This window comes from Pholcus phalangioides, unplaced genomic scaffold (assembly GCF_987345545.1).
Source record: "Pholcus phalangioides strain wild (caught in Gottingen) unplaced genomic scaffold, Ppha-v1.0 ptg000029l_1, whole genome shotgun sequence".
NCBI lineage: Eukaryota > Metazoa > Arthropoda > Arachnida > Araneae > Pholcidae > Pholcus > Pholcus phalangioides.
This window is the reverse complement of record NW_028301619.1, coordinates 1,136,586-1,159,788: the sequence shown is the minus strand read 5'-3', so window position 1 is coordinate 1,159,788 and position 23,203 is coordinate 1,136,586. Positions and strand designations below refer to the sequence as shown.

The following is a 23,203-nucleotide window of genomic DNA, read 5'->3' as shown; positions in this document are numbered from 1 at the left end:
CGACTATAAATTTTTGAATTTACACAGCGAAATCGGAATTTTTTTAATCGACCAATTCAACATTGATTTTTTTTTTTTATGGCGATCACCTTGTGCTTGGTCTGTCACCTGGGGTCCAGTATTTATTTTGGCACCCCTCCCCGTCATTTTGAACGGAAAAAGAGTAAACTCGGCCTCTTCCTGGTCCAGCACTTGGCCGGTCAATTTGTCACACTCAACTCATCGCACGTCAATTTGTCATGACACAAATTTGTCTAAGCTCCAGTTCGTCGCGGTACAATTTTGTCGCTGTGTCGATTCGTCGTGTAACCAATTCGTCGTGATGTCAATTTAATGTAGGGTCAATTCGTCGCAACGTCGGTTTTTCGCTGTACATATGCCTCGCGATCTTATTTGTAGGTTTCTGTCTTTTACGTGAAAAAGAATTATGAAGAAAAGTGTACACTTTTTACTAAAAATAATCATTTTTTTGTTATTTCGAAAAGATCACCAAAATTAAAATTTCACAATTGATATTAATATTTTATTACTTAATAATTTAATTATCATATATCAATTATATTTAAAAATTTAACAATATATAAAAATTTAATTATATTTGAAAATTTAGTTATTTAAAAACTTTTAAACGTTGAAAAAGTTGATTTGTCTCTCTCCTGCGATGAAATTTCAATATTCTGTGGAATAACTTCGGTGTTTATATATTCCCCAAATTATAGTGGAGCCGCTCTTTGAGTGTAAACTTGTATCCGGCCCATGAGAGAGAGAGATCGAGAGTCCCCCCACCAACATTTGCCCCTACAGTATCTCCATAAGTACCTGAAATATTTAATTAATTAATAGTTTAATTAAATTAATATTTAATTTTCTTCGTATAAGCATACTTCCCGCTGGCTGCCGGGATTTCCATGTCTCGCAGCGAGAGGCTTTGGGGAGCAGACCAAGAAAAAAAATTGGGATCAAATAAACTGGGATCTCAATTTATTATGTTAATCTGCACCCCAACGTCCCTCAATGAAATCAATGAATACTTTCCTTCATTTGTTAAAAATTAAAATAAGGACTGAGAGGGGGAACATTTTCAACAAATGAGGAAAAAAAATTAGTATCACATTTTATGCCTAAAACAAAAACCCTATTCATAACATCACAATGAACATGTAAAGCGATTCTAATCTGCTGTGATGAATTGACATCACAACAAAATGACGCAACGACAAGTTTGTAACTCGACGAATTGACGCTGCGACAAATTGATCGCGACGAATATTCCTCTGTGGAACTTTTAACGAATTGGCACGGGTTGGAACTATGAAAGTGTACCTGTTGTGCACCTAACGTGAAGTTTGTTTCTGTGTAATGCTTGTTATAGTGCTGCAATCTATTTTTCGAACTATATTCGAAGTGTAATGATTGAAGATTGATTTGTACTATTGCTTTCTGTGGAAAGACTTTTCAATGGGAAGATCGTCTCGCATTCGTGCCTCGAACTTGGGAACCACAGAAAACCAACTTCACTGCCACCACTGTGACGCCGGTGAGGTTCGAACACGGGGTCCTCCCGATGTGTGTCAGTCACTATGACCGCTCGACCACCACAGCGGCTAGGGCCCTACTGCGGGATGTGGGGCTAAAACAAGCTATTTCAAAAGTTTGTCAGAACTGGTATAACAAAGTTTATTTGTTGGTTTGCAAATGCCCAAAATAGTCGAAAAACTTTCGAGCAAAAATGGTTCGTGAGCCTTAATCCTTTATATCCTGACGGTACTTAAAAGTACCAGGTTAAATAATTTGTTTTGAATTAACTAATTCTTTCAAAAAACATTGGTTTTTTTTTCTTTAATTAGAACTAAAATGACGTACCAAATAATTTACATGATAACTATTTATTATTATTATTACATTATACTTTTTTTAACACTTCACAGGACGAGAGAACCACTGCAAAAAATGTGCTCCTGACTTGATAGGAAACCATAATTTCGTGGAGCAGGGCCATAGGCTGTTGAATCTTTGGCAGGTTCCAAGCCAGAATTTTCACAGAGATGGGGCCTCTAGTGAATTTATAGCAGGAAAAAATGATGAGGATTGTCCCGGGCTCTCAGCTCAATTAGCCCCATCCTCGTGGGGGCCAGGTGAAGGCATCAATTCCCTCCCCCCCCCCACCCGGGAAGGAAGTTTTTTTTTTTAATTTTTTTTTTATCGTGTCGATCTTTACCGAACGACGTATTTTATAAGACAACCATAATATTCTTTATGTATAATATTTTATCATGTGTATATATTGTTATAATTTTTGATTGTGTTTTTGGGTTGCTGTGTTTCTGAAATATATGACATCCATATTTGTTATGGGCATCTTTTTCTCAGACATCTCGTTGGGCATTTTGCCTGTTGTGGCGTTGTATTTGTATTTGTATTTATTTTAATTTATTATAGTTTTCTTTTTATTCTACTTTTCACAACGTCGGATATAAAGGGTTAACAATTACTTTTGGAATGTTTACTTTCGTTTCCGGGGTTCCAAGGCAATGCGTTTCAGGCATGTTCATCTCTTTATAATGGTGGTAACTTTCTCCCAGCATATGGAAAAAACCCAGACAGTAATGTTTAATTTCGCCATTGTGTAATAAATTTCAATAGAATTTGTTGAAGCTCCTTCAATCTTCCTTATTTTCATGTCATCGATTTCGTCCTCTCATCACACGTTCAAAAGTTGGTCACCAAAAAAGAAGTAATTAATGTCGTTTCGATTATTACCATATTAAAACATTGCATACAGAAAAGTATGTCAAAGTTGTGTCAATTTTTCATTTGAATGATTATTTATATATTATGTCCAGGATTTAATATATAATTGTTACAAATAAAAATTTTTTATTTTGTTTTATTTCAAGTTTTGGGGGATATACACATATATTTTTTTTATCCTTGTTTACTAATTTGATTGACCGCAACCTATGAAGTGTAGATAGTAATAGGTTGATGTTTGTGTCAATTGCATGGGCTAGCGGTTTGTTATGATTCATAGAAACATCATAATATTTTTAAAATCCCGGCGATGAACATATGACAAATGTGTATTTAAATGCTTTTCGGTGCTAGTTATAAATATTGCTCTAATATTACTCTTCGGAACGCCGACATTAGGCTTAGCCACACCTACTTGCCTTTTAAACATTCAATGGTGCTCTTCTAAACGCCTCTTTCATATAAAGTCCCGCTCCAGGTATTATTTAGACTTTCAATCTCGCGATTATATGACGATCTTTATTTCTGTGCATGTGGTAATTGAATGTATAAGATATGATTGCTTCTCAGTTGAAATGGAAGAAAAATCTCAAAATCGCTTTCGTTGGTTTTTACCCTGGACAAATTTTAATGCCAAATGTTAATATCTTTAATCTTACAATATATTTTATTATTCAACTATGCACGTTGAATGATAAATTGTCGAAAACGATACTCGTTTGATTCTGGATGGCGTTTAATAACGAGATGCATTCCTAAACCCTATCTCGAGATCTATGAAACTGGAGCTTTAGAGATTTTAAATTTATTTATAATTCGATGGTCTAATGTGATTGCTTTTTCTTTAGAAACATCGAAAGGAAACGATATATTTTAGAAAGGCTGTAAATTGAAATGGTATGGCAAGTTGGTTTAGACCAGTGTTCCTCAAGGTGGGCGCGATGGAAAGGTCCGGGGGGGGGGGGTGCGTAGAAGCTTTGGGTTTAATATAGGATCCTATGGGGATTGGCTTAAGTTGAGAGGCAATGAGAAGAAGAAATTTTTGAAGGGGAGGGGCAATGGAACAAAATGTTTTGGAAACTATGCTCTAAATCAGATCATAAACAGAAAAACATGAAAAAGGCAAATACACGGAAGCTATGAAATTTCTCTAGGATGCTAGATCAGTTTAAGACTGGCTCTGGTTGGAACATTCCTATTATAGGAATCTCAGTTTCAGTGTATTTGTCGTTTTCGTTGTTTCTCCGTTTGTGATTATATCAGGCAAAGGATTATTTTAACTATACTGTAGATAAGAGGTTCCCGAACTTTTTGTTCCACCACCCCTTCAGAACTTTTTTTCTCGTCACTCCTCTACTTAAGAAGGCACAGACGAATAAGGCAAATACACGAAAATATAAAAATCCTAATGCATTTCAACTTCAATGGGTGTCGTCTTCAGAGGAAAAGTATTTAACCACCAGTCACACACGCACACACTGACAGATTTTCCCACTTGGGTTGAATACAAAATCTTAATGCTCTGTTGCTCAGCAGAAAAAGTATGTCTGTTCACTTCAAACGTAGTGATCAGACCAAGGAGTGAGCCTGCACGAGATACTAATGCAGCGTCCTGATTGGATGCTTGCGGAATAGTACTACCCAATTGGCCTATTCGAATTTTCTTAGAATTCCTGTCCAAAATGAATTTAAGCCATGGTGTTGCAATCAGGGGTGTAGAATTATTATTGAATAAATATTTTATTGGTGTCTTCTTAACAACCCATAGGATCCTATGTTACACTGGAAGTTTCTACTGCCCCCCTCCCCGACCATTCAGGGTGATATAAGGGGTTTATAGTATAGAATGGTTATAGAGTATAGAATCCTATATAGTAATTGATATGGGTTTAGTATATCCTATTGGTTGGTTGGCTTAAGTTGGTTGCGATGAGAGAAAAAAAATGTGAAGGGAGCGATGGAACAAGAAGTTTTAGAAACTATGGTCTACATCAGTGTGTCCCAAAGTGGGCAATATCGTCTTCCCCCCCCCCCCCCATGATGGAATAGTCCAGGACGGGATAGAAGCTACGAGTATAACATAGGATCCCGTGAATTGGGTCGAGTTAGGAGGGGCAATAGCAAAGAAATTCTAATAAAGAGGATGATGGAAAAAAAAGTTTGAGAAACTATGGTCTAGATGGGTGTTTCTTAGCCTTTTTTTGCCTGTGGCCCCCTTTGGACCATATTTTGTTTTCGTGACTCCTCTGTCTTGCCCAGAGTTTTCGACCCTCATCTAGAAGCAAGATCCTTTATACGTATTGAATTGATTTTTTCATTGAATTTATACTTAACGAAGATTTTACAAATAAGATTGGCCTCCAAACCACTGACCTAGAATTTATTGAGCTTCTCGCTAGTTCGAGTTCTATTCAGGGCCGTCTCAACATCATGGGCACCCTAGGCAGAGTGATGTTATGGTAGTCCCATACTTAGCTGGAAATAAACAGCCTACATATTTCCTACTTATTTTACTATACAAAATATCATAAGGTGGGGTCACGTATGGGCATGAGATCCCAGGGCATGACCCCTCACAAGAGTGGGACTGCCAGAGCTGCAGCCCGAGGCCTGATATGGTTTTCACCATTGTTTGTTTTTCACACTATAATTTAATATAGAGCAGGGGTCTGTGAAAAATTTAGCCGGGGGCCTGCGAAAAACCCTATCCTAGGGAACCTGCTGCAAAATGCAGGCGGTGAGGCCCGGGTGGGTCCATGCCCTAAGATGGCCTTGGTTTTATGGGTGGTTTTGTTGGATTCTGGAAGTGTATAGTCTCTAATATAAAAGCTTTATTTCTTCACACCTTAATTTTTCTCAGTTGTCTGCAGCCTTCTGTCATGGCTCCTTTCTCCATTTTCTTCCGTGGCCCCCTTGAAGTATCCCAGCACCACTTGTCTAGATCATAGTTTCCCAACCTTTTTTGTCCCATCGCCCTCTCTTCAGAAATTTTTTTCTCCTATCGCCCCCCAACGCAATCTAACCCATAGGATTCAATGTTATACCCGTAGCTTCTACCGTCCCCCTGGAACTTTCCAACGCCCCCTGGGAGCGTTAATGCCCACGTTGGGAATCACTGGTCTAGATCATAGTTTCTCAACCTTTTCTGTCCCATCGCTCCCTTTTTCAGAAATCTTTTTCTCCCATCGCCTCCAATGCAGTCTAACACATAGAATCCTATGTTATACTCGTAGATTCTACCGCCCCCCCCCCCCTGGAACATTCCATCCCCCCCCCATGGGGCATTAACAAACACATTGGGAATCACTGGTCTAGATCTATATAAACACTTGCATGGGTTTTTGTTTATTTTTCCCATGAAAGGTGCTCTTTTATACAATTTTTATGGAAGTTCTTAACAATGGGTGCAAGAGAGCAATGTCACCTCTAGTAATAACCACCTCCTAACAGGGTCATATATATATAATTAGGAACAAAAACCTTGTCACCCGAGGCATGCCTTCCTTGTAATTTTGAATGAATAAAGAGTAAATTTGCCATCCTTCCTGGTTCTACTCCCGGCATAAGTCTTCCCCCCCCAAAAATGATAATCATGACAGCAGTTACATTTTGATTAAGGTGAAACGGAGTTCTCCCCATAGGTTCCAAACTGCGGTTAACTTCAAGCAAGGATTTCTTAAAAATGACAAATTTCATGCATTAGAATGTAAAAAAAAATGTTGTGATAAGAAATAATACCCTCACACACACAAGATTGTTCTCAAAGAATTTCCTTTCTTAAACTCTACACATAGAAGATAAAATTCAGTTTCTTTCCCTGGGCAAACAAACAATAACTTGATATAATAAAGAATAAGTTCCATCATTTGAAGAATACATTATCAACAGAGGTAGAAATTCCACTACTTTATTTCAGTATCTTAATTTTGTTCATAATATTTTTTTGTCAATAATAAGTTACATTTAACACCACCTAGCTTTACATACTCTTTGTAATGAGTTTCATAATGAAAATTTTAGAGCTTGAAAATATAAACTTAGTTATTGCGGATAGTAGAGACTTTCTAAGGTGCCAAAAAATTAAGAATGGACTAATCCTCTATTCTTTGACCAAAAAACTAGTTTGCTGTCTAGTTATTTTGAATCTATTGATATATCCTTCCTTCCCAGGGGCGTAGCCAGAAATTTCATTCGGGGGGGGGGGGCAAAGTGACAGAACAATGGATTTGGCCATCTTTTTCCCCTTTTTTTGGTCATTTTCTCACATTTCGGGGGGGACCAGACCCCCAAGTCCCTCCCCCCTCGCTACGCCTTTGATCCTTCCTACTTATGTGTATGAGTGTAAATGATTATAACCAGAATATTTAACTGAACTAACACATATTTAATAGAGATTTAAACACTAAAAATAGGGCACAACATCTGTTTTTCTTGAGCAGCCATGTTTTTTGTTTTGTTGTCAAAACTCTGAATCTAAATACTTGACTAATAATCTGTTGTGCCAGATACCAAAAACAGAAATAAATATATCAATTATTTGTCCATTAACATAATACAAATACAAGGACACAACAAGCAAAATGCCCAACAAGATGGCTGAAAACAAGTTGCCCATAACAAAAATATGGATGTCATATATTTCTATAGCGCAGAACCCAATTAAAAATGCGATTACAAAAAAACACATGCTCTTTTACGCCTTATTTTCATCTGGTCTGTTGTCATATTTGGCTTCTCTTTCGTCAATTACCCAACATCTTCCAGCACAGCATTCGCAATAATTGCAGCTGATCGATCAGACACCAGTTCTATCACAAGCAAGAACAACATTTGGTAATTTAGTTCTCATCTGTGAGGATGATGGTAGAACTTCAAAAGCAAACGAAGTACTTCCTTCGGCACTGATTGATGGACCAGCTTCAGTACTGGCAGATAGAAATTCTAACTTAAACGGTAAACTGTGTTTTGGCTCATATAGATCACTTTCCTCAGAATCGTTGGATATAGATGAGTTTTCAGTGGTTAATGAACTAGTTTCCGCCATTTCTTGAGATGATTTCAAACGGGATACCATTTTCATTTTCCTTTGTTCATTGTTTTTCAATTTCTTCGTTGTTAGGACATCTGCTCGACCAATGGTTATCTTGCGTGTACTTCTTTGATCTTGCAAGAAATCTCGCTCTAAATTTGGGACCTTTCTCAACTTGTCACACTTACAGTCTTCAAAATCACATTTGCATGCTGCAATGTCGAACAATTTCTGTGCTTCACACTGAAAAAATTTCAAGTTCAACTTGAAAGTTTGAGAATCTTTCCTTGCTTTCATATTTTTCTAAAGATTCTTGTATTTACAGTAAGTCTTTGAAAATTTTGCATATTCGTTGGTGAGAAACCATAAGAGTTGAAGCAGTTTTCCAAATATTTTCTATTTTTAGCATGATAATTTCAAGAATGTCTGCAATAGCTGGATCTTTTCTTGATTGCTGTGCCTTCATATTGCGTTGAGTCAGCAAATAACAAAGCATAACATCGCCATGGGTGGGCAAGACCAGAGAAGTTCTCCAAAAACAAGGAACCAGTCTTTTGTTATCAACGTCACCTGAAGAAAACTTAGAGAAAACTGATGACACAATGTGATCACTGGAAGAAAACTTCCCCCACTGAAACATGTTCAACAAGATCCTCAGAACTATTGAGAACTAAATCCAAAATAGCAGTACCCCTAGTGACTTCTGATACATGCTGATACAAAACATTATCGAGCACCAACTTAAGGAAGTCTCTTTCATATTGATCTCTGGCTGAAGGGTTCCCCAATCTATACCCAAGTAATCCCTTATTATGACAACCCTCTTACGCTTGCACATGTAGGAAATTTCGTCATGGAATTTGGCGATGTAGTTTGGACCCCTATTCGGTGGATTGTAACAAACCCCAACAATAAGTTTAAGACGTCTTTTGTTAAGCTCAACCCATATAGTTTCAATATCATTTCTCTGCAAGTTACACTCTCTGGCCTTCAAACATGATTTCATGTGTATCAACACTCCACCTCTTTTCCTATCCCATCTATTTCTTAAAAAAGTATCATATCCTTTCATCCCATCATTTGCCCAAGATTCTGTAATGGCTATAAGATCCATGGTCTCCACATCTATCGTAATTTCTAAAAAATCTTATTACCCAAGCTCCTGCCATTAATTGGCACACATTTTAATTTTCCCTGTGATTTAGTGTCAATCGAGAAGCCATCCAAGTCAGAGGTAGGTAATTCCCTGTCAATACTGTTGCTATTATCATTAACTAACCCGCATTCCCATCTACGTGGTCTGGGAGTAAAAAAACCTGACGTAAGCCTATCGTAAACCTCCCAGACCCCTCTTCTATTCATATGAATCCCATCCCAATGAAGCCACCTATAAGTAAATGCTGGAAACTCCAAGAACATGACCCCAAGTGAGGAGCAAATGTCCTTCAGGCCTTAATTGAAATAGTGGATCCTACTCCTATACCCCTTACCAGTCCTTGGCAGTACTGGAATATCTGCCACATCTAAACCCCCTCCCTAGTTGATAATAGTAAGTCCTGGTACTCTGACAGCGACTCACTATTATTCGCTCCTACCTACAGCATTACCCACAAGGGAAACTTTCGACGAAAAGCATCTCGAACTTTGCCAATCTTCCCCGCAGGAAGACAACAGCGGTCAAAACCCAACAAATCCCTACACACTCTGTTCCCCACCATAGAATAGCCGATGAATAAACCCCTGTAACTATCCCCCTCTACATCATCCACGATCACCCATTCACCCTCTTTCCTGGCGCAGGGGTACAACAAAAACGGACACATGACCACAGAAAAAGATTGCTACCGCGGGGAGTCCCCCATCGAGGGGTTAGCGCACCAACCTCTCGATGAGTATAAAAACCAAGACTGTCATTCGGAATTGGCAATAAATTGTCGTTCCCAGTCTAATTATCCCTCGTGTGCAGAAAAATGGCTGTGGTGCAACGAAAATAATCAAAATGACCATTCACCCTCTACACTGTCATTGTTCATGGAGATAGCTTCATTGACAGGTAGCTCCGTAATAACTAGGCCCTCTAAAACCCTAACTCACTCTTGTAACGCTTCGACCTTGAGTTCCAACCTTGCCCTATCCAAACACCACTTACAGTTGAAACTATCGGCTACTATTCCCCCTAGACTAGGGAAACCTCCCATTGCAAGCTCTACACAACACTGGTCAAGGTATACTAACACTATTGCTAAGAACTAGATAACACTTTAAAAAATAGGAAATAAGAAACGTGTTAACAGGAAATTAAAATAACGTAAAATACTTTTAAATTCAAAATAATAAACAATAATAAATAAATAATAATAGCAACGTAAATGATTGCAAGAAAAAAAATTAAGTAAAATAAAATGCTCAACACTACTTTATACTAATTAGTATTAGCCTATCTATTCACTAAAACAATAGGGCCCAAGTGAAAAAAACAAAACAAAAATTACTGAGAATACCCAGGGAAAGTATACACTGTTCGCTACCACTAATGCCCAAAAAATCCATGAAATTATATTATATCAAAAAAGCAGGAAAAACACGAAAATGCCTGGAAACAAAGAACTAGATATTCCCTCTTATATGAGCATGCGATCAAAGAAATTGATTATCAACAAGGAAACAACGGTCACAAACCTAGTGAAAGTACAATGAAAATGAAATGAGAGCGAGAAAATAAAATTTAAGTCAATTGAAAATATTCAATGGAAATAAAAGTTGAGAAGAATAAAAAAACACTTATCTCGCAAATCCAACAATTCAAGTCTATCTAAAAATCCAGTGATGAAATCAAGCTATAGAAAATAATTAAACTCGCAATCTAGAAAAACACCGCCGAGTTTGATCCAAAAATTAATAAACACGCTGAATAAAACTCACGAGAACAAAGAAAAACACAAAATGGTGCACTAACACCACATATAATCATTCTGTAATCCCTTGGCAAAAACTACTCTATTGGCAAGCAGAGTGCGATTAGAACACTTCCGATCCCTACTGCGGCCAAGACGAGAATGATAATATTATAGCACTTTTCCTTGTTAATAAAACAAACAATTCTGTTACAATACAAGTCCTATTTTAGCGGAAAGTGTCACTAATCTTGGCTTGTGCAATGGCTTTGTCATCGCATTGGCCAACTGATACTCTGTAGAGACCTGTACTGCAATCTCTCTTTCCATCACTTTTTCACAAATGAAGAAATGTTTAATGCTAATGTGCTTTGTGCGGCGATGGAATTCTTGATTTTGTGCAAGTCTTATAGCTGCGTTATTATCAATTTGGATCACTGGAACTTCTTTAAGTTGTACAACTGCTTTGTACATCCTTTGCAACCAAATTGCTTCTTTACAGCATTTATTTGCTGCAACAATTTCTATTTGAGTGGTCGATATTGCTACCATAGATTGTCGTTGACTGAGCCGTGAGATAGCTTGATTGGCGTACAAGATCACCACTCCTGTAGTTAAGCGACCAGTCTTTTAACATCCTCCAAAGTCAGCATCACTATAGCATTCTAACACTCTGGGATTGTAGTTATATCTGTAGATAATGTCTTTACTTGTAGAACTTGTAATTAGGTTGGTCCGATTAATCTATCAATTGTTAAAAGCAGTTAAAAATTTCAGTTGAGTTAATCAACTCACTCAATTCAGTTAAAATTTTGTGGATTAACTTGATTTTTTTTGAAAAAACTGATTAGATGTCTTATCCAAAATGTTCTGTATAGAACATGATTTATAAGTGATCATATTTAAAAATGTTTGTATCAATATTTTGACCAAATTAGATTCAATGAAAACTGACTATTTAAGTTGCAATCAATTTGAGTTTGGGAGTTTTAGAAAATGACCAAAATTTATTGCCTCCACTATGAACAGTAGTTTTTCTTATTCTTGGAAGTATCAGCTCATCTTCTCACAAGTACCATTCGGGAGGAGTTTCTAGGAAAACAAGCAACAGTAAGTGATAACCAAAAATAACCAATTTTTTAAAATAAACAACAAGATTCAAGTCAAGAAATTCCAGGTTTGACAATATGTGCAGCATATTAAATTGCTTGAAGCAGGCAACCCTAGTTTTTTAACCTGTTTCTATATTTGTTTACATCTACCGAATAGGTGAGTGAAATGAATGAAATATATTTTTATAGCATCTATTAATATAATATGGTCACAAAAAATATTCGATTAAAATTCGATCAATTGATTAAAGTTTTTTGATTAAGCAGTTACAAATTTTAATTGATTCCCAGCCCTACTTGTGATGTATCTGAGAACATGTTTGGCTTTCACCCAATCTTCTTTTGAAGGATTCTCTAGCTTGCCTGATAAAATTCCTACACTGTATGCTAGGTCAGGTCTGGTGCCTACTACTTCTCTGTAAGGAAATGATTCATTTGCTTGTGATTCAAGGCCATTTTCCTTTGATGTCTCTCTTAAAATAGATGTATTAACTGGTCTACAATTTTCCATACCCCAAATTTCTTCAACACTTTCTTTGCATATGCTTGTTGGCTAATTTTGATGTTTCCATCGGAAAACTTTTCAATTTCCAATCCTAAGAAGTATGTTGCTGGTTTACTAGCGACTTTAAATTTCATTTTCAACTGTTTAATAAAATCTTCAGCTTCTTGCTGATCAGTTGCAGCAACTAGGTCATCATCAACGTATAAAGCTATGAGTAATTTTCTGTTATGATCTCTGCCTTACAAACAAGGATCAGCTTCACTTGCTTTGAATCCTAGTTTTAACAAAAAATCTCCAAAGCACTTGTTCCAGCAGTGAGAAGCTTGCTGAAGACCACAAAGACTGCGCTTGAGTCTACACACATTACTTGTCCCATCATTATAACCTTTAGGTTGTTACATGTAGATGGGTTCTTCTAGATCACCATATAAAAATGCCGTAGAGACATCAAATTGAGTCAAATATAATTTCTCACTTGCTGCAATACTGATTATCGAGCGTATTTTTCCTAACTTGGTTACTAGACTGAAGGTTTGATTGTAATCAATATCATGCCGTTGACTGAGTCCTTTGCTTACAAGTTATACTTGCCAATACTACCATCTGGATACTTCTTGATGTGATACACCCTCTTAAAAGGTATAGCTTTTGATCCTTTAGGTAATGGCTGTAGAATCCATGTATGATTTTCTCTTAAGAAATTCTTTTCAGAGTCCATGGCTTTCTTCTAAAATGTACTGTCTGTACAATTGACTGCATCTTGATAAGTTTCTCCTTCATTTGCATCAGCCATGAAGACATCTGCCAACATAATGTAGTCTTCAAACCTTTCAGGCTTTTTCAACCCATTTCTGTTCGTGAGCTGTCTGACATTTGTTTCAGCCTCCTCATCTTCATCTTCTGAGCTACAGTTATCTCTCTGATTATTCATCATGGGTATACTTTCCCTCATTTGAAAGTTCTTCATCTTGATCATTTCTTTCAATTGGAAGTGTCACTGTATTTTCAATCTGTAAGGACTTCTCTTGAAATACCACATCACGACAGCAAATTACTGTCCACCTTCCTTTGATATAGATGCAATATCTTTCTCTCTCTCTCATCTCCATCGTGTCCGATAAGATAACCCTTTGTTGCTTCCTTATCCATCTTCCTCCTTTGAGTTGGGATATGAGCATAACAGACTGACCCAATGATACGCATATGCCTTATTCGAGGCTTCTTTTTCATCCATAGCTCAAATGAACTTGCATTGTGAACAAAAGATTTTCCAGTCCTGTTCAGAATATAAGCTGAAGTATTGATAAACTCAGCCCACATAGGAAAGCTGGGAAGCTCATTTCTTTGTTGGAGTCTTGGGCAGAGATACAGGGCCCCCACCCCAGCGTCAAAGGTGGAGTCGTCTGATCTAATGTCTACATGTATATATGAATTGACATCATCATCATGCCCCCAGGCAATAATGACTGTGCTCCCCAGACTTTCAAGTCTATCTCCGCCTATGGTTGAAGTACTTGAGAGTTCTTGCCATTTCAACAAGAGTTCTGTTCTCTTGTTCCATTTTGTTCAGGAGTATACAGTGAAGTGAATCTGTGAATAATTCCATTCTTCCATAAGAATTCTTTGGACTGCTTGGTTGTCAAACTCTTCACCATTGTCATTCAATACTTGCTCAACTTTATGCCCCAAGTTTTTAGCATGTCTTCTAGTGCACTCGCCACATCTGATTTCTGCTTGAGGAAAAAACATAACGGAACTTGGTGTACTGGTCCTTGGAAATAGCAAAGTATCTATACTTTCTACACAATACATCAAATGGTCCACATATATCTGTAGAGATCATTTCTTTTGGTTTTGTGGCTTTCTCTCTAGTGCCGAACTTCAAACGATGATCCTTGCCATAGATACAGACTTTGCATAACTGTTTATCAATGTTGACCTTGATATTGAGTTCTTTTTCCATCAATAACTTCACATAACTGTTTATTAATGTTGACTTTGATATTGAGTTCTTTTTCCATTAATGACTTCACATGCTGTTTATCTTGATGTCCCCATCTTTCATGATAAAACTGAAGAAGAGAATCATACTTGCTCGTTATATTTATTTCAACTTGTGTTTCTGGTATCAACATTTTAATTTCAGCTCTGGAAAGACCACCACTGACATCTCGTGATCCACAAAGGACTGCTTCACCATTAATTTTCAGATAACATTTTCTAGATGTTGCGTTTAAATACTGTTCTGGTTTCTGTCTTGTGTTGCTAATACTGAAAACAGATTCTTGCTAATATTAGGAATGTACCAGACATCTTGCAAATTTTTAAATTGTTTTCTACCTTTTACCATGGCCATTATTCTTGTACTTTTCCCAACAGCTGGGCTGTTAATACTTCCCCATTTGTCAGTTATACCATGCGAATATTTGAATTTTTCAGTTGTACAAATGTTGTACAGTTGGTTTTCAGATGTGGCTTCAAATAGCTTGTGTAGCTCTAGCCATACATTCCTAACAGTCAAATCTGATTACTTTCTGTAATGTAATTCTGTCATTGAATTTGTTAGATCCATCATAGCACAGTTATTTGCTTTATTACACTCCTTCAAGTCACTCTTGTATTGACTTGCAATAGCTGCTGCTGATCCATGCAATGGCTTCTCTGGCAGTTGCATTTTCCCATTGACTACATCATAGAAACTTAATGTAAGTTTTATCCTATATTTCCATAGTGTCCAGTCTTTGCCACTCAGTGGCTTGACTTGAATCTTACCAGCTTCAATCCTTAGGAACTTGACTTGTAGGCTTCTTGACTGGAGTTAGAAGCTCATTGTTTACTCACACGCACACAGCAGAGTCAGCATGAAGTGACCCATAACCTCTAGTTATTTTGGATCTATTGATATATCTTTCCTACTTATGATGTGAGTGTATATTATAACCAGAATATTTAACTGAACTAAGACACATATTTAATAAAGATTTAAACATTAAAAATAGGAGACAACATCTGTTGTTCAGACTTGAGAAGCCATGTTTTTTGTATTGTTGCCGAAACTCTGAATCTAAATATTTGACTAATAACCTGTTGTGCCAGATACCAAAAAAAAAAGAAAACTGTTTGTCCATTAACATAATATTATAACATGCTGATCCATATAAAGTCTAATTGTTAAAAAGAGCTGGATAGGAAACACAAATTTTCTGTAGCAATAAAACTGACATCATACTTTTGTCAAAAATGACAGATGAGTCGGCTTGGTATTTCAAAGAGCTCCAGTAAAAGTATTTTATCAACATAATGGTAGTTTTGAAAGTGGCAAAAGACAGATGCTGAAAAACTGTCTGCCCAACACCTTGTATAGCAGAGAGCCCCTGCACGAAACTCGTGACATCACTAAAGTCGTCCATTTCACCTAGTCATTGGATATATTGAAAAAGGGTAAAGATTTTGCATACGTCAGGCTGCTATATCCAATGACTACAGGTGAAATGGATGACTTCAGTGATTTTGAAGCTTTGCGCAGAGGCTTTCTGCTATAGAAGGTGTTGGTGTGCCCCAGTTTATCAGCGAGCAAAAACTACCCAATCACAAATTTAAAATTATTTATTATAAAATTAATGTCATTATGTGTGTTATAAAACTGCTTGATCTAATCAATTATAGTATGGATGCATGCCATCATGAATTTGTTTATTTTTCATCAGTACTGAGTCTCTTAAAAATGATCACTTTTCAATAACAGCCAAAAAAATATCTTAAACATAGTACTCAGTTCCATTATTGATTTGTCTAAGATTCCTAATAGGTCATAGCAAGAGGGAGAACTTGGAGGTCTGCCTCCCCCCTCGAAATGCAAGTGGTCCCACTATGAATAAAATTTCTGACTACGGGCCTAAGGGACATCCTCAACAAATCCTGTGAAAATTCAGAAACTTAATTGTCACGAAGATCATTACGAATTTTTTTTTATTGATCCATTGTTAGATGCTATGAATTTAGTCTCAGATGTAGAGATGTCTCTAAGAGCTTTTGGAAAATCCAACAAATCCTGTGGAACAAATCCTCAACAAATCCTGTGAAAATTCAGAAACTTAATTGTCACGAAGATCATTACGAATTTTTTTTTATTGATCCATTGTTAGATGCTATGAATTTAGTCTCAGATGTAGAGATATCTCTAAGAGCTTTTGGAAAATCCAAAAGGTCTTGTGTGAATATTTTGGGCAGCCTTGTAAACTGTGAAGTTTTCTTTTTAACCCCCTTAATTACTTGTACAATTGCTCATGACTTATACTTGCACTGTGTAGGTCTACATTATATGGGTCATTCTATATAAAGTATAGGGAAGTGTATAAACTGTTTCCGAGACTTTCTAATTTTTTTTACAAAATTTCAGAGCACTGTGGTAGTAATTTTAATTTTTTTAAATCATTGTTTGTAGCAAAACCTCTAAATTTGCTGTCCCCGCTTGAAAAGTGTTAAACAATGAGTGTCTCGTTGCAGTGTTGTGCAGGTTGAGCATTGTCAGAACACACATGCTCAAGTTTGTCTCTGGCTGTAACGCTTGGCAACTTATCGCCAAAAAACGCTTGCAATTTTTCACTACTTTATTAGTAAATACACCTGTAGGCCAAACTTCGTTTGGGCCGATAAAGAGGGCCCCAGACCTGAAAATATTGACGGTTTTCACCACAACCGGAATGCATCTGGTGATGTAAATACATTTAACCTGTGTAGTGGTTTAAAAAAATTAAATTTTATTGAAATAAAAAATAAATTTAAGATCACACACACATTAAAAAACGAAGATGGTAATGAAGAAAACAAAACCTCAGCCGAGTTTGTGGAACTCCAACCCACAACCTTTGCTATGTGCATCTCACACTCTTACCACTGTACTAATTGTGGATGTTGAACCTTTGTAGAATTAAATATATCCATTATATTAAATGTCACCGGGAAATATGTTGGCACCAACCATCACCAGAAAAGCACGTGCCCATCACGCGTATGCGCATTCTGACAGTGTTTAACCTGCACAGCACTGTGAGATGCTTCCATTAAACAGAGACTTAGTGAAAATCTGGAATTTTTTTCAAAAACACTTGGAATCATGTTTTATACATGTGTCATAGATGAATAAAACTGACAATAAAATTTTGAAAAAAAAATTTTTTGTTATTAAAAACTATTTTTTTGTTCTTGTCCTGAAAATTTTCCAATTTTAAAATGTCCACTCTGTTACGGTCATTTAGGAAATACATTTTTATACCAGATTAAATCTGATAACACTTTTGTGCTCATTGAATGGTTTACTTTTAATGCTTGATCAATAATTTTGGATTTGACTTTTGCAAAATGACTTAATATTCACGTTATGTCTTTAGTACCCGATTTTTCTCTGTTGGATGTCCACTCTGTTGCATCATTATTATGAACTAGCAAAAATACCCGGTGCTTGCCCCAGGTTATCTCCATATACTGGGGAAATTCAAAAAGTGACAAACCATTATAAAGGCATAAACTGTTATACATAATACTGCAGCATTAAAGAAGAGGCAAGCCATTGTAAAGGCATATACAAATGTCTGAAACGCAGTGTTAGAAAACCACGGCAACCGAAGTAAACATTCCGAAAGTTACTATTGGGAGTCCAGTAACCATTGTTGCCCGGCGGTTTTTCACCCATTTCGAGCATTTGCCCAGCTCTAATGAACTTTTAAAGTAGCCTACACAGTTCAATTTCGGTCCTGTTTGGTATATACGCAAAATTTGGCAATGAATGGTCTAAAATTGTAGATTTGTATAAAGAACAAACATACTTTCACATTAATATATAAGATAATTAAGATTTTTTTCATCTATATCAACATCTAGTGATAGTATATAGATATATTTTTTCAAATGTAATAAAAGTTTTCTTCAATCATTTAAATTTATATAATGAAAAACTAATAATTTAGGCTAATTTGTCCACTCTGTTACATGTCCAATCTGTTTAATCTTCCAAAAACTAAAGCAACACCAACAGAATGGAAACCATGATTTAAAGTAAAGTTTTCTTAAGAGGTTTTGAAGTTTTAAGTTAAATTTAATAAGTTATCTATTCAATTTAAACCCTTTACAACTTTCCCCATCATGTTATTTTTTCATTTAAATACGAAAGTTAAGTAGTACAGATTGTCAAAATCACTGCCAGGGGCACAGATCCAGGAAGATGTCATAAGGGACATTTTAGTATGAGTAAAGGCCGTTATTTGACAATACATTCTGCATTTTATGCATGGGCGGAGATACGGGGGGGGGGGCCCAGCATCAAAGATGGAGTCGACTGATCTAATGTATATATGAATTGACATCATCGTGCCCCCAGACTTCCAAGTCTATCTCCGCCTATGATTTTATGGGACAGAATCATTATTTTCCTATAATTTTTGTGTCCAGGCTCTACTCCCCCCCCCCCCCCAGTTCTCAGTCCACTCTGGATCACTAATGTGAGAAGCATAAGCACAAGATTTATACCAACATCAAATTACTATTCAGTTTCAACAAAAAATTTTGCAGTAAAAGAAAAATCATCCAGATGATATAATGTACAGCTGAGCAAGTCCAGTTTCCACATTGACCAGATTTTAAAAATTTTACAAGACCGAAATTCAAACTACAATGAGGGGGATTATGTGTTAAGACAATTGAACAACCAACGTAATTTGAACTCAAAATTGCAAAAAGAACCACAGCTATACACGTTTCGGAACTATAGGAAGTTCTTTCATCAGTATCAGAAACAAAACATAAGAAAAATATCGAAAAGGTACTCCTTATAGCGGGAGTTACTCGCTGTTGTAGACAAAAGAGTCAAATTCAAAATGAACCAGCAACAACAGCAGAGGACAGAAAAAAGAAAAAACATTCGCAAACAAGAACATGATAGTGATGCTGATGGAGAAGAATAATTATTGTAGAAACTGTTGTCAGATTTTGAAGAAGGGTGATGTTCTAGTTAGGTCGTTGGCCAACTGGTTTGTGTTTTTGTTGATGTGAAATGATTCAAAAAGTCCAAGTCAGATGGTGAGGGGCATTTTTGAATGATTTTGGCAGAAGAGAAGTCAAATTTATGGTCAAAGGACCAGCAGTGTTGGGCTATGGATGAGGGGTTAAAGTCTTGGTTGGTTACGTATCTTCTATGCTCATTTAAATGGTATTTAAGGCACATTTAGTTTGGCCAATATATGATAATCCACATTGGCATGAAATGCTGTAGATGCCCCAGTTGTTGAATGGGCCAATGGGATCTTTTAGTTTAGAGAAGCTAAGTTTATTGACGGGGGTGAAAACCACAGAAAAATTGTATTTTCGAAGGATTTTAGCGATGCGTTGTCTGGTTTTTGGGAAGAAAGGCGAAATTATCAAGTTTTTGTGTTCAGGTTTAGGCTTGGTTGCGGAAGTATTTTTAATAAGTTTGTGGTGTAGATTATCAATGAGAAAGCTGCAGTAGCCACGATCTACTGCTATTGCTCTTAGAATATTCAGTTCAGCATCAAACAGCGTTGGTGAAGAGCAGATGTTAATGGCTTGCTTCACGTATGTGTAGAACGAGGCAGACTTTTTGTGCCTGAGGATGCACAGAGAGGTTGTGAGGGGGGTAGAGAAACAGCAAATGGTTTGTGAAAGACGGTAGAGAAAGTTTGTTTCTGGCAAGTGACCAATACGTCCAGGAATATAATTTGGTTATTGTTTTCTTCCTCTATAGTGAATTGAATGCGGGGGGTCAATGGAATTGAGGGTATTAAGAATATGGTCAATGTTAGTGTTACCGTCGAGAAAGACGAAGCAATCATCAACATATCTGACGTAAAAAGGAAAACGAATTTCACGGAAGAGGTTTAGTTTCAAAATAGTGCATGTAGATGTCACTAAGTACAGGGCTGAGAGGATTTCCTATAGCAAGGCCTTCAGTCATGCGATAGAATTGTTTGTTGAAAGAGAATGTATTTTGGTTGAGACAGACCCGAATAAGGTTTAACAGTTCAGAGATTTCAAATTGGGAAAAATGTAATTTGGTTAGTCTAGTCTCCAGACCTCAAAGGGCGCCTTCTACAAGGGCATTTGTGAAAAGAGATTTTATGTCAAAAGAGACCATTTTTGTGTTGACGGGGTTGAAGGTACGGAGTTTCTGTGCGAATTCGACTGAATTTTTCATAGTGTGTGTGTTAATGCAAGAGAGTGGGGTTATGTGTTGCTTGAATTTCCTCATGTAGGGACATTTTTCAAAGGTTACGAAGGAGTCTCTGGGTCACCTATCACATTTTGTATATAATTTTTGAGAAAATAAAAGTGTATTTGCATGGCCTATTTAGAATATTTGAGATATCTTTCTCTTAGTTAAGCATTGATTTATTCACGTCTCAACAGGCAAGGATTGCCCAATTACAGAGATGGACAAGAGAAAAAAAATACAAAAAACAAAAGCGAGTGGAACAATATTAGAAATACATACGGAAAAGCATAATAACATGAATATTCAATACTCACATATAACTTTTAAGAAATTCTCTTTTACTTGAATTGAACATATCAGGTTTCACATTGCATTGATTATATACGGGGTGATTATAAAAAAACTATCCCGACATATGGGCCCCTAACTAACATACCATTCACAGAAACTGAATGAAATTTTGGCATAAGGTATTTTGAGGTATGCGCTCAAGAATGATATGGAAAACAACAGTGTCACTCTAACAGTTACGGTTACAGTGAGAAAATTTCGAAAATATCAAATGGCAACACCAAGTTTTTTGTATTGGAATGTGATCTCCATTGTGAAAAACACTAAATAGCGTTGGAATGGCACCTGTAGCACGAAAATCCCCAGAGCTAAGCAAGGAAAAGGACTTTGCCGTGCACCAGAGCATTAATGTTCGTTTCATTCGTCACACCGTTTCTTCGGCTGAGATCCCAGCCTGATTAGTCCTTCACAAAACGAGAAGAAGAAACCAAGAAATGCAAATTTCGGGTTCTACATAAGACACAGTCATGACTGACGTCGTCACGCTGGATGAAAGAAAAGGCACTGCGAAATGCGAGCCACGTATGTTGCTTTCTGCCATTCCGAACAAGATGCCGCTTTCAGGGAAAGAACGTGGAGAAATCGTAAAGATTTATTACCTGAATGGACAAAATGCCGCAGAGACATTGCGTGTTTACCGCAGAAACCATGGATTACGGCAAAGCCCGTGCACTGTCACAGCTGTATGGGACTTGATTCATAAATTTGAAGAAACTGGTTGCACATGCGATCGACCTCGGTCTGGACGACCTTCTGTTCCCGTGGAAGCTGTTGCAGAAGTTCATCAGACGATAAGCACAGTTCGTCCCGCAAGTGCACGCAGTGTTTCACGTGTTCTGAATCTGCCGAATTCAACTGTCCGCAAGATTCTGCTCTCTGTTCTAAACATGTTTCCGTATCGATTCCAGCGTGTCCAGATGTTGGAAGCGGGAGACTATCAATTACGGATGGATTTTGCGAATCAATTCCTTATCCAGTACGTTGAAGATAGCAACTGGCCTTTACGCATTCTGTGGACAGATGAGGCGCATTTCTCATTAACTGGTAACGTGAATTCGAAAAATTGTGTGCACTGGGCAGACAATAATCCACATGATGTGTTTGCACGTCCATTACACGAGGAAAAAGTGACTCTGTGGTGTGGTATAACGAGTACGTTCATCCTCGGCCCTTACTTTTTTGAAGAGGTTACTGCCTGTAATCTGCAAACATGTACAGTAACGAGTGCTCGCTATCTGGACATGTTAACTCGTTACGCGATTCCCGCATTGCAACGGCAAAATGCTCTATCTGAAGTTGTGTGGATGCAAGATGGCGCTCCTCCACATGTAGGGTCTTCAGTCAAACGTGTCTTAAGTCAACAGTTTGGTGACAGAGTTATCTCCTGTCATTTCCCGTTTCCGTGGCCACCAAGGTCTCCTGATGTCACACCAATGGATTTCTGGCTGTGGGGATATCTGAAATCCAAAGTGTATCAGTTTCGTCCGCAAACTGCATCTGATTTGAAAGATGCCATCAGAACTGCGATTCAAGAGATTCCCATTGCCATGGAACGTGCTGCAGTGCTATCCACCATCTGCCGCATGCAAAGTGTCATCGTGTGTGAAGGGGGTCATGTGGAAAATTTGTGAAACACAATAAAATGCTTTATTTTATGCTGCTTCTCTGTCCTTATTGGTTGTCCTCACTTTTAGCCTATCTACCGCCGGTGATTTTCATGCTACAGTTGCCATTCGAACGCTATTTAGGGTTTTTCACAATGGAGATCACATTCCAATACAAAAAACTTGGTGTTGCCATTTGATATTTTCGAAATTTTCTCACTGTAACCGTAACTGTTAGAGTGATACTGTTGTTTTCCATATCATTCTTGAGCGCATACATCAAAATACCTTATGCCAAAATTTCATTCAGTTTCTGTGAATGGTATGATAGTTAGGGGCCCATATGTCGGGATAGTTTTTTTATAATCACCCTGTATATTGTACATCTCAAAAATAGGGGACCATCGTAAAATATTTGTTCGGGGCTCAGGGAGGCGAAAAGTTTGCCGAACAGGCCTGTTTGCAATTGGCACAGAAAAATAAAGTTGAAGAAGGTAGGAGTCATCAATTATATTATTGACAATTTTATACAAGAAGCGAAGGTAACTACTACTTCGGCATTCCAATGATTGGAAATGGAAAAAACACTGCAGTTCATTTGTACTTACATTATTGATGTAGACGTGAAATTCTCTGTTACAATGATGTTCACTCTGTTAGGGGGAAGCATTTTTGCAGTTCACAGGCAAAAATATTTTAGAAACACTTCGAACTAAGATGTTAAATAAATTAC

The 23,203-nt window shown here is 37.2% G+C and overlaps 2 protein-coding genes across 3 annotated transcripts in view; both read left to right on the top strand.

Annotated features, from left to right (window-relative positions):
- The first annotated feature begins 2,967 nt into the window (after positions 1 to 2,967).
- Positions 2,968 to 23,203, top strand: part of LOC149067554 (guanine nucleotide-binding protein G(q) subunit alpha-like) — a 94,111-nt gene continuing 73,875 nt past the window's right edge. For both annotated transcript variants that reach the window (XR_016195328.1, XM_089252458.1), the window contains exon 1: positions 2,968 to 3,229. The gene's annotated coding sequence lies outside the window, so the exon portion shown is untranslated. The remainder of the gene's footprint in view (positions 3,230 to 23,203) is intronic.
- Positions 21,334 to 22,497, top strand: LOC149067555 (histone-lysine N-methyltransferase SETMAR-like). The gene has a single exon (XM_089252411.1). It carries the CDS (start codon positions 21,334 to 21,336, stop codon positions 22,495 to 22,497), a length of 1,164 nt encoding a protein of 387 aa, XP_089108537.1.